Here is a 12612-nt window from a genome sequence, read left to right as displayed (position 1 = left end):
AAGGAGGCAGCTGGATTTTGCCTGGGTCAGAGTTTGAAGATCCCTACAAAATCAATGATTAAAGCAGGGAAGAGATCAAATCTTTGTTCTAGAAAGAACACTCTGGGCAAGGTAAAAGAAAGAGTTCATGTTCTCATCATCTTTTTCCTTGGAGTAGTTCAGGAAAATTTGCACCGAGGTTGACCTAAAGGAGGCATCTCTGGTAGCTCAGCTGGTAAAGAATCTGCCTGCAATGCAGGAGACCCCAGTTCGATTCCTGGGCCAGAAAGGTCTCCTGGAGAAGGGATAGGCTACCAACTCCAGTATTCTTGGGCTTCCCTGGTGGCTCAGGCAGTAAAGAATCTGCCTGCAATGTGGGTGACCTGGGTTCAATCCCTGGGTTGGGAGGATTCCCTGGAGGAGGACATGACAACCCACTCCAGTATTCTTGCCTGGAGAATCCTCATGGGCAGAGGAGCCTGGCAGGCTATCGTCCATGGAGTCGAAATTGCAAAGAGTCTGACATGACTGAGTGACTAAGCACAGCACAGACCTAAGGGCCTGGGATTTTGTGAGATGAGGAAGGTAGTATTCAGGGTGTTTTCACACAGTTCTCTCACTCCCTTCTCACTTGGCCTCCCGGTCCCGTTTCCTCCTATATATTTTAACCTGTTCCCCTTTTGAAGGGGTGTAGAATTGCTAGATTTAGCAAATAAAAATACAGGAGACCTAGTTAAATTTGAATTTCAGATAAACAAAAGATAATTTTTAGTGTAAGTATGTCTCATGCAATATTTGGGACACACTTTTACTAAAAGTGTATTCATTGTTTATCCGAAATTCAGACTTAACTAGGGACCCTGTATTTGTTTCATTCTTCTCACTTTATGTTTTTATTTTTTTTGGCTGTGCTGGGTCTTCATTGCTGCAGGGGGCCCTTCATTGCAGTACACGGGCTTCTCAAGTTATGGCACACCAGGGGCTCCAGAGCACATGGGTTCAGTAGTTGCAGAACAAGGGCTTCTCTTATTGCAGCATACAGGCTTAGATACCCCACCACATGTGGGATCTTAGTTCTCAGTGAAGTGCAAGTTGCTCAGTCGTGTCCGACTCTTTGCAACCCCATGGACTATACAGTCCATGGAATTCTCCAGGCCAGAATACTGGAGTGGGTAGCCTTTCCCTTCTCCAGGGGATCTTCCCAACCCAGGGATCGAACCCAGGTCTCCCACATTGCAGGCAGATTCTTCACCAGCCAAGCCACAAGGGCCCAAGAATACTGGAATGGGTAGCCTATCCCTTCTCCAGGAGATCTTCCTGACTCAGGAATCAAACCGGGGTCTCCTGCATTGCAGGTGGATTCTTTACCAACTAAGCTATCAGGGAAGCCCCTAGTTCCCAGACCAGGGATCAAACCCATGTCCCATGCATTAAAAGGCAGATTCTTATCTACTGGATCACCAGGGAAGTCCCGGGGCCCTGTATTTTATTTGGCAATGCTACTGGTAATGCTCCTTCAGTCAGAGTTCCTCAAAATTTTAAAGAAATGTAAGAGGACAGGCTCAGCATACCGTGATGTCTAGATTGGGTTGTGACTGATGGGGACACGTGAATAGCAGGTAGGTGTGGGTAGGACAGTAGAGTAAAGCCTAGTAAGGTGAGTATTAAGGTAGATTCCAGAGAAGTCCAAAGGTTGAAGAAAGTGGGTGGGGGGGAATGCTGATGAGAGGTTTCTGAGAAGCCTGTGAAACACAGCCTGGGCTCGGAAGCGGAGTAAGTGTAAGAGTAGTGCATTTTATAATTCCTTCCGTGTGAACAGAGCTTTACAACTTCACAGCAGTTATCTCCATTGACTCTTGCAGGAACCTTTCAGAGAGAGGGCATGACTCATTGATCTCAATGAAAAATGAGGAAACAAAAGACTCAATATAGGTCAGGCAAGTTCCCTTGGATAACCTTGGTGAATGGTCCTGCTGAGACTCAAACAAGGCCTTTGACTACACTTCACTTCCTCTGCTTTCTGAATGTTTGTTCTACGGTCAAAGGAGTTAATCAGAGTGGTAAGAAGCAGCAACACCAGCATCAGCAGCTAACATTTATTGACCACTTACCTGGTGCCAGTTCTAGGTGCCTTGTATATTTACTCACTTCTCACAGTATCCTGATGAGGTAGGTATTATTACCATCATCAATGTATAACTGGCACAGAGAGATAGAGCAAATCATTCAAGACGATACAGAATGAGAATTCAGGTCCAGTTATTCTAGTTCAAGAGCCCAAGTAGCTGATGGGTTGCCATTTCCTTCTCCAGGGGATCTTCCTGACCCAGGGATCAAACCCAGGTCTCTCACCTTGCAGGCAGACGCTTTAACCTCTGAGCCACCAGGGAAACCCGATGAAGACTCAGTTCTCCTTAACCAAACTTCGGTCAGGCTCCTCTGAGACATCTTCCCCACCAGGTCTCAGCCTTGTCCCTGTCCTGTTCTTGCTGAGTCCAGTGCAGCAAGAATCTTGCTAAGTCCGTTTAGAGAGAATTCCTCACCTTTAATATATATATGACTTTTGATTGCACTGTGGGGCATGTGGGATTTTAGTTCTCTGGCCAGGGATTGAACCGGTGCCCCTTGCAGTGGAGGCTCAGAATCTTAACTACCGGCCTACCAAGGAATCCCTCCCTGACCTTTATATCTGATCAAATTCCTCCTCCCCCTCCTCCCCCACAGTTATCGCATCACTGTGGTCTGTCTTCAGCAAGAATCTTATTAAGTCAGTTTAGCAAGAATCCCCCTACCCGTAATGTCTTCCCTTACTACCTCTCCATTTACTACTGACCTCCTCAGATTGTCAGCTGTAAATCCCCAGCTTTGTTTTCTGTGTTCAGAATTTTTGTTGTTCAGTTGTAAAGTCATGTCCGACTCTTTTGTGACCAGATGGACTGTAGCTTCCTCTGTCCATGGGATTTCCCAAGCAAGAATACTGGAGTGGGTTGCCATTTTCTTCTCCAGGAGATCTTCCTGACCCAGGGATCAAAGTCACGTCTCCTGCATTGGCAGGTGGATTCTTTACCACCAAGCCACCAGGAAGCCCAAGAGATAATTCTTATCTGAACTGCATGGTGGGACAGACACCTAATAACAAGAATATCTGCTTTTCTTCAGTTCAGTTCAGTCACTCAGTCATGTCCAACTCTTTGCCACCCCATGAATCGCAGCACACCAGGCCTCCCTGTCCATCACCAGCTCCCGGAGTTCACTCAGACTCACATCCATCAAGTCAGTGATGCCATCCAGCCATCTCATCTTCTGTTGTCCCCTTCTCCTCCTGCCCCCAATCCCTCCCAGCATCAGAGTCTTTTCCAATGAGTCAACTCTTTGCACGAGGTGGCCAAAGTACTGGAGTTTCAGCCTTAGCATCATTCCTTCCAAAGAAATCCAGGGCTGATCTCCTTCAGAATGGACTGGTTGGATCTCCTTGCAGTTCAAGGGACTCTCAAGAGTCTTCTCCAACACCACAGTTCAAAAGCATCAATTCTTTGGCGCTCAGCCTTCTTCACAGTCCAACTCTCACATCCATACATGACCACAGGAAAAACCATAGCCTTGACTAGATGGACCTTTGTTGGCAAAGTAATGTCTCTGCTTTTGAATATGCTATCTAGGTTGGTCATAACTTTCCTTCCAAGGAGTAAGTGTCTTTTAATTTCATGGCTGCGGTCACCATCTGCAGTGATTGTGGAGCCCAAAAAAATAAAGTCTGACACTGTTTCCACTGTTTCCCCATCTATTTCCCATGAAGTGATGGGACCAGATGCCATGATCTTCATTTTCTGAACGTTGAGCTTTAAGCCAACTTTTTCACTCTCCACTTTCACTTTCATCAATAGGCTTTTTAGTCTGCTTTTCTTATCATTCCATAAATCACCACCTCTTTTTGAAGTCCCAGGGCTATCCCATTCCCTGGCCATAATTACCTAACTTGTCCTTGGATCTCATTGTCTTTGTGGGGCTCCTATACAAACATAACTAGCTGTGTTTTTCTCCTGTTAATTATCTTATGTCAATTTCATTAACAGACCAGCCACAAGAACCTAGAAGGGTAGAGGAAAATATTTCCTTTCCTGCACAAGTAATCCATTGATCTTGTGCAATATGCAAACACTCTATTGGAAACAGATATACAATAACAGATAAGACAAGGGAGTCCCTTGTCTCCAAGGAGCTGTGGTTTGACCAGGAACTGAATAATCTGAAATTGGGATAGGTCCAGAAAGTCCGGAAAGCAAGATTCCTGTAGTCTTAGACTATAATCTATAGAAGAGCAGCAAGAATAAAGTCTTTGGTGCATCTTTACAACCCAGGGACCAACGCAATGATTCGCTCAGTTTGTTGAGTCTAGTGTATTCAGAGCTCTGCAACATCCAATGACAAAGGTTGAGTTCATACAGTGTGTTAAAGTGAATGTTAATTACAACAAGAATGCAAGTAACTGAAGAAACATGTTCTTTTTTTTTTCTTTTAAGCAGAAGTGAGTTCTTTCAAATGTTACTGTTAATTTTTGCAATTGTGTCTTGAAAGCACTTTCCTGTCAACTTTTTCCATGATTGTGTCAACTCTGGGGAAAAGAGCAATGCAGCAGTCTGGTTTTCAAAATTTGTATCAAGTCAAACAACATTTTTCATCCCCACAAAGAAGAGAGGCTCCTCCCTTGCTTAAAGTAGAGTAGGTGATGGGCCAGGTGCTACTTCCTCACCCAGGATCTAATTTTAATTTTTGCTCCAAAATAGTGTATTTAAACAAAATTTTTCATAGAGTGTGTATTTCACAGGATGTGAGAACCCAAACCAACTTCACTGGTCTGGGTGGGGTTGAACTTTCTACCCACAATTCAATTGAACCCACCTGTGCAGTAACTGAATCATCCCACAAGGCAAAACAAGCATGAATGTGTTTGGCTGCATAGGCAATAGCAATTAAGGACTGGGTCCTGAAGCTTTGTTTTCAGAAGGAAAACACTTGTTTGTGATTCCCTTCCTACCATGATTCTTCCACCCTCTACCTCGCCCCAGCGCAGGTGGGATTCCTGTGTTTTACTTTCCCAAAGCCCCCTTTTGCAATGCATTTGTGATCTTCTGTGATTTTCTGTCTTCTTGCAGTGCAACTTTGGCTAACAGAGGGCTGGTTTACTTGGATCTCATTTACTACAGGATCCTGGATGCCTGGCAAAGTAAGTGCTCAACAAATATGTGTGTTGATGACCAATCTAGTGGGGCTTCCCGGGTGGCTCCACGATCAAGAATCTGCCTGCCAATTCAGGAGATGCAGGTTCAATCCCTGGGTCAGAGAAGATCCCCTGGAGGAGGTAATGGCAACCCACTCCAGTTTTCTTGCCTGAAAAGTCCCACGGACAGAGGAGTCTGGCAGGCTACAGTCCATTGGGCTGCAAAAAAGTTAGACACAACTGAGTGACTGAGCACAGATGCACGACCAATTGACTGTCCACTTTCTAGCTGTTAACATATTCGGAAATCAAGAGAGCCCGGCCTTTATTCAGAGCAACTGAGTCCATCTTGGCTCTACCTTTTCTAGTTTTTTGACTCTGGAAAATTCACCCAGGCTTTCTGAACTTCATTTTTTCATCTGCAAAATAAAGATGGTAATAATAACATCCTCCTCTGGGGCATTTCTAAGGAGTTAATATGATGATGGACTTGTAAATACTTAGTAGACATTCCAAGTACATCAGCCGAATTTAGTTAAGTGGTGAGTATATCAGTGTGGATGCTATAAAAGACTGTAGAAAATGAGTGGCTTAAAAATTACAGAGACTTCCCTGGTAGCCCAGTGCTTGAAAGTCTGCCTCCCAATGCAGAGGACTTGGGTTTGATCCCTGGTCAGGGAACTAAGATCCCACATGGACTTTAGTGTCTATGAATCCACCCCTGAATTTTGTTTCCTCTTGGCATAGAATTGTACCTAATCACTAATCCTCCGGATTAATCAAATGACACACTAATTTCTATGGGTACCTACCAATTCTGGCTTCCCAGGGATGTCATAAGGACACCCACCCAGGCAGAACTTCCAGGAAACTGACCCCAAAATAAAAGTTACCATCAGAGTGGTTGCCAGGGGTGGGATGGGGAAGGAAATAGGGAGTTTTTGTTTCATGAATGTAGAGTTTCAGTTTTGCAAGATGAAAAATTCTGGAGATTGGTGGAACAAAAATGTGAGTATATTTAGTTTTACTGAATTGTGCACTTAAAAATAGGTGATCAGTGTTCACTTTCACTTTTCACTTTCATGCATTGGAGAAGGAAATGGCAACCCACTCCAGTGTTCTTGCCTGGAGAATCCCAGGGACGGGGGAGCCTGGTGGGCTGCCGTCTCTGGGGTTGCACAGAGTCGGACACGACTGAAGTGACTTAGCAGTAGCAGTGGTGACCCAAGGACAAAAGAGTAGATAAAACCCAGGAGGATCTTGGAATGCAGGAATGGAAAAACCAGACCCTTATCATCCTTCCCTCCCCCATGTTGTTACTATTAATGGATTTCAGGTCCTCCTGAGCAGTATAACCTGTCTCCCCTGCAACCCCATAGGGAGAAGGTATTTGCTTTACTCTTCCCCCTACCAGTATACATGCCTCATCCAATCAGCAAATGACCCACAAGACCCCTATCCCACTCCTTGTACCATGGCTATAAAAGTGGACTCTGTTCACTAAGGGTTCACTAAGGACCCCTGTTCAACGTCGGTTCTCCCTTGAGCTGGCCTGCTGTTGTAACAGCATCTCCCACTCTAATAAACTTTATTTCCCTCTCATTCTGTCTCATGTCGAAATTCTATTCCAACCCACGCCCGGACCATGACAGTCAGTACGTTTTATGTTATGCATATTTTTTACCACAATGTTTAAAAATGTAATCATTGAAAGTCTCCACCAAACATTCAGTAAAAGGGGGAGACCTCCAAGGTATAAAGATACTGCATTTTATGACACATTGTATTTAAAGCTTAGGTGTTATTATCACCTCTGGAATTTTTATAGCTACAGAGAAACATCGATCTGTAGGGTCAAACAGGAATAAAATATCATCCAAATATTTCACATTCCCAGACAAAAATGGAGCTTAGAAAAATTAGTGTCCACACTATAAAACAGTGTGTGAAAGTTATTAGATGCACAAAATACATGGACCCAAATTAGCTATAATGTTGTAGCCACGCGTTCCGGGAAACAAACTCACTCAGAAGAACAATGCAGATAGTGGATGCAGTTTATTACACTGGTGGGCCCAAGGCAGAGGCTCCTCTTAACCAAGGACCCCAACCAGTTTTTGTGAAAACCTTATATACCCTAAGTGTTTGTGCTCAAACCCATCTCCCCAAATTCCTTGAAACTAGTCTGGACACGGTAAAAGAGAGATATGATCAAAGTTAACCCATGATTCATGTGTCACAAGCCTAGATAGTTAAATAGTGGACATTTATCAATAGGCCTGTGGTCATACCCCATAAGCATAATGGGATTTACGACTTTGTTCTGTTACAGAGATAATTAGCATATTCTTTTAGGTAAAGGAGAGTCTAGGTACAGGTCCTGAGGCTCCTACATCCGGGGGATCTGGTTTTCCAATTGGTATGTTGTTTCCATAGATACTGGGCATATAGCTCAAAGTCCACAGTCCAGCCCAAGATGGAATCTGTCTGTTTCCTCCTTCAACAACACTTATGGGATTTCCCCCAGCCTTATTCACATATCACTGACATATAACATTGAGTGAGTGTAAGGTGTGCAAACTGTTGAGTTGATACACTTACCTATCGGCAAAGATTGCCGCTAACACTTCCATCAAGTCACACAATTACAGCTTCTTTTCTGTGCTGAAAACATATAAGATCTACTCTCTTAACAGCTTTGAAGTGTGCCACACAGAATTAATAGTGTTTGGGTTTTGAACAAAAGTTGGTTAACTGGAAACTTCTCTAGCAACAACTACAGACCTGTGGAGTAGAATACACACACCTGGTTTTCCACCGTTATCATTCAACATCTCCATTCAAGTTTGCTGAATTTGCATGCCTTTTGTCTTCTTGCTTCACAGAGCAAGGTTACCTAGAGCTAACAGAAATAGGAAAAGTTTCAGTGTTTACATTTCCCTTCTTTAGAAATCCAAAGACTTTCATCCATCAGCTTTGCCACTTTTCATATTTACACAATTGTTTCCGTGGCAGCCACATTGTAACGAGAGCAATTTACAGTTAATCCAGGGCTTTCTCGCATTCCTCTCTCAGTTTTGCTTCTTAAAGCATAGGGCATCATTGCCCTGCCTCCTTTACAAAAATGTTCTCTACAGCTTGTCTCCAGCTGTGGTTTTTTTTTTTTTTTTGGAGGGCATTTCCTCCTCCTTCTCTGGCTCTATCCTTCCTGTTACCTTTGTCACTTGGTTTTCTCCTCTATTCACTCAGTGAATATTTCCAGAGGGGCTGCAATGTTCTCCCAAGAGGGAGCAAATGGATGTGGAGCCTGCTCCCTTGGGGGTGCCCCTGAGACCAGAGAGACAGGTGTGGATCAAGTCAACACAGGAACAAAGGTGGACTTGCAATAGCAGTTCATGATGGGGGCACTGGGCCAAGGGGAGATCAGGGAAGGCAACTGGGTCTGAGATCTGAAGGATGGGTAGGTATCTGTGGACCAGGTGAAAGGGTGAGGCCAGAACCCCAGTGCTCAGTCTCAGGCAGCACCATCTTCACCCATGTCCTTAACTTGCATAGTGCTTGCTGGTTTACAACCACAACCACAACCACTCAGACATCACGCTTATGTTCTGTGGAGTGGAGGGCAGGCGCTAATATTAATAGCTCTTTGTGTAACTGAGGACACATACAAGGTTCATTAAAGCCATTGAATGGTGTACCCAGAATGACGTGGTCTGGAAGTGGTCACTGGAGTGACCACTGGACTAACCTCAGGTCTCCAACCATAACTCCTGGGAATATCATTTTCTCTTCCGTGGTGACTCAGTCATTCATAACATCTCAACAGAAAGTTCTCAGACCCACTTCTCTGGTCCTACCAGAGAATGAAAAGTGCATTTTTTCACATTAACAGCTGGATATTTCTACATGGGCATCCCCCAAAAATGTCACTTAAATAAAACATCAAAAACTGTTGTTGTTGTTGCTCAGTTGCTAAGTCATGTCTGACTCTGCGATTCCATGGACTGCAGCATGCCAGGCTTCCCTGTCCTTCACTGTCTCCTGGAATTTCCTCAAACTCATGTCCATTGAGATGGTGATGCCATCCAACCATCTCATTCTTTGTAATCGCCTTCTCCCCCTGCCCTCAATCTTTCCTAGCATCAGGGTCTTTTCTAATGAGTTGGCTCTTCACATCAGGTGGCCAAAGTACTGGAGCTTCAGCTTTAGATACTATTTCCCTTTTTCATAGTTTTCTTAACCTAATATTGGACAATTTATCTTTCCCAATGAACTATATGATCATTTTATCTAATTCTAAGAAAGAAAAAAAAAAAAACCCTTGTTTTCATTCTAATGGAACTGCATGAAATCAATTTTAAAAGCATTGACTTTATTATAAGATTTCTCATCCAAAAACATGAACATCTTTTCCAGCTATTCAGATTTTTTTCTGTTTTAACAAGACAGTAAGATTTTTTTTCTCTATATTTTCTGTTATTTTCTTATTAGAATTATTCCTAAGTAGTTTATAGTTTTCATCACTATTGTAAATGGAAAAAAATATGTTCCCATTTTTACTTTTTGCTGGTTCTTATTAGAGCAGAAACCTAAAGGAGATCAGTCCTGGGTGTTCATTGGAAGGACTGATGCTGAAGCCAGAACTCCAATACTTTGGCCACCTCATGCGAAGAGTTGACTCACTGGAAAAGACCCTGTTGCTGGGAGGGATTGGGGGCAGGAGGAGAAGGGGACGACAGAGGATGAGATGGCTGGATGGCATCACTGACTCGACATGAGTTTGGGTAAACTCTGGGAGTTGGTGATGGACAGAGAGGCCTGGCGTGCTGCAATTCATGGGGTCGCAAAGAGTCGGACACGATTGAGCGACTGAACTGAACTGAACTTATTAGAGCAGAAAAGACCTTTTGGTTTCTGTATGTTTATCTAGTATCCATCCACCTTATCACATTCTCTTAAGATAATATTTGCCATTGGTTTGGAATAAATAGTCTTTTGCCTGGTTAAATAATTTTCTTTTATACCTACCTGCTTAGAATTTTTATTCCGATTGAATGGTTGTTGAATTTAAGCAAGTGCTGTTAGAATATCTGCTGATGTTTTCTCTTAGCTTATCAGTGTAATAAATTATGGTGATGGACTTAGAGACTGACCCACTCATGCAGTTGTGGAATAAACCTTGCTTATTTATTGTCTTTTATTCTTTTGATATAATGTACAAAGAAGTCTTCTATAATTTTCCTCTCTAAATCATCAGTGATATTAATCTATAATTATAATTAGTGATTAAAAAATAATCTATACATTTTTTTCTTTCTTAAATTTTAGTGTTAAAATTACACTGGCTTCAAAACATCATTTTAAAAGACTTTTCTATGGCTTGGAGGAGTGGCTGAATTTCCATTTCTAACCAGCTCCCAGGTGATACTAATACTACCAGTCCAGGAACACACTTTGAGGAGCAAGGGTCTAAATTACTTAGCACTGGAATTGTCAGACATTTAGAGGTAGATTAAAGCCCAACTCTGAGGCCATCGGGCCCTAGAATCTTTTCAGTATTGACCTCCAAGCACATTATTGTTGTTCTGTTTTTGTTTTTTCCGTCTTCTTGGGTCTGTTTTAATAGCTTGTGTTTTGCCAGGAAATCACACATTTCTGTAGGCTTTCATAATCATTGCTATAGAGTTGCCTATAATGAGTCTCTCAAATTTTTGAATTTCTCACATACCTATGGTCATGACTTTTTCTCTCATTCCTAACTTCTTTTATTTCCTTCTCTTTTTTGACCTCGTCAACTTTGCGCATTTTTTGTCTGTTTTATATATAGTTTACTAGTCTATTCACTAACTTTTGGAGTTATTTCCAGCAGATTCTAATTTGTCCTTCTTACTAATACTATTTTAATATATTATTTTTTCTATATCATTAATTTCAACTTTTACCTTTGTCGATTGATTTCAATTTCGTGTTTTCTTTTTCTAACTTTTTTAAGATGAATATTTAGTTTCTTTTTTTTTTTTTTTTTTGGTTTTACTTTTAAATTATGAAGGCATTTTAGAGCTCTAAATGTTCCCTTTAGTACTGTTTTCAGGGTCCTATTAATCTCAATAAAAGTGGATTATTTTTCCCTGGTTTCTAGAGAGTTTTTCCTACTTACATCATTCTTGTGAAAGTTACAAGTGTCAATATATGTAAAAAGAGTAGTTGCCCTGCTCTTTTTGGTGTAAGCAAATGTGGGTGTTAACTACTGTAATTATTTACCTATTTATTAGAGACGATCTGAGAGGACAAGTCTGGAGCTGTTGGTGGCCCCTGTACCTCCACGTGAAGTTTGAGAAGGAATGAAGTTGGCATGAAGCAGAGCAGAACCAAGACCACTGGGCCTTGGTTACATGGTTGGACCTGGAGCAAGTTGGTCCCAAAATTGGTTGCACCCAAGATTTTTCAGATATGAGGCAATAAATTTCCTTTTTTGCTTAATATGATCTTCTCTGGTAGCTCAGGCATAAAGAATCCACCTGCAATTCAGGAGACCCCAGTTCAATCCCAGGATCAGGAAGATCCCCTGGAGAAGGGACAGGCTACCCACTCCAGGATTCTTGGGCTCCCTGGTGGCTCAGACAGTAAAGAATCCACCTCATGTCTGACTTTTGTGACTCCATGAACTGTAGTCTGCCAGGCTTCTCTGTCCATGGGGTTCTCCAGGCAAAAATACTGGAGTGGGTTGCAATTTCCTTCTCCAGGGGATCTTCCTAACCCAGAAATCGACCCTGGGTCTCCGGCATTGCAAGCAGATTCTTTACCAACTGAGCTATGAGAGAAGCCCATGACTAACACTTTATATTTACAGTTAATATTCTGTGATTGCAGTCAGAAAGAGTCTTAAACGATACAACTGCCAAGCAGTGTCCCAGGATAGAAACTTGAGATCCATTTCAATTTTGCTGTCTCACTGACCATATTCCATGTAGCAAGTCTGCAGATTCTACTTCTTAAATTTCTTTTCGTTATGATTCCTTTTCCCCACTTCCTTAATTCAAGGGAGAAGGGAGGAAAAAAGCAGTGTTTGCTGAATACTTATAGACATATTTATAGACTGCTAGGTAGTGGTGGTATGACTACATGACTTTAGTCACAAAGTCAAGTCTGACCCTTGTGACTCTTCAGACTGTAGCCTACCAGGCTCCTCTGTCCATAGGATTTCCCAGCAAGAATACTGGAGTGGGTTGCCATTTCCTTCTCCAGGGATCTGACTCGGATCGAACCCAAGTCTCCTGCATTGGCAGGCGGATTCTTTACCACTGAGCCACCAGGGAAGCTCAAACTACTAGGACACGTTCACTATTTAATCCCAACAGTAACCGTATGAAGAATTTGAAGAATTTGAAGCAGAGATGGTGACTGACTAGACCAAG

At 42.6% G+C, this 12612-nt stretch overlaps 1 protein-coding gene across 1 annotated transcript in view; it reads left to right on the top strand.

The window, feature by feature from the left end:
- The first annotated feature begins 2128 nt into the window (after positions 1-2128).
- Positions 2129-12612, top strand: part of LOC102276015 (placenta-specific gene 8 protein) — a 45275-nt gene continuing 34791 nt past the window's right edge. Inside the window, exons 1-2 of the mRNA XM_070372624.1 lie at positions 2129-2148; positions 5133-5203. Coding sequence (XP_070228725.1) covers positions 2144-2148; positions 5133-5203 — 76 coding nt within the window. The 5' untranslated portion in view covers positions 2129-2143. The remainder of the gene's footprint in view (positions 2149-5132; positions 5204-12612) is intronic.

Source organism: Bos mutus, chromosome 6 (assembly GCF_027580195.1).
Source record: "Bos mutus isolate GX-2022 chromosome 6, NWIPB_WYAK_1.1, whole genome shotgun sequence".
NCBI classification, from domain to species: Eukaryota; Metazoa; Chordata; class Mammalia; order Artiodactyla; family Bovidae; genus Bos; species Bos mutus.
The sequence above is the reverse complement of the archived record's forward strand: the minus strand, read 5'-3'. Positions and strand labels throughout refer to the sequence as shown.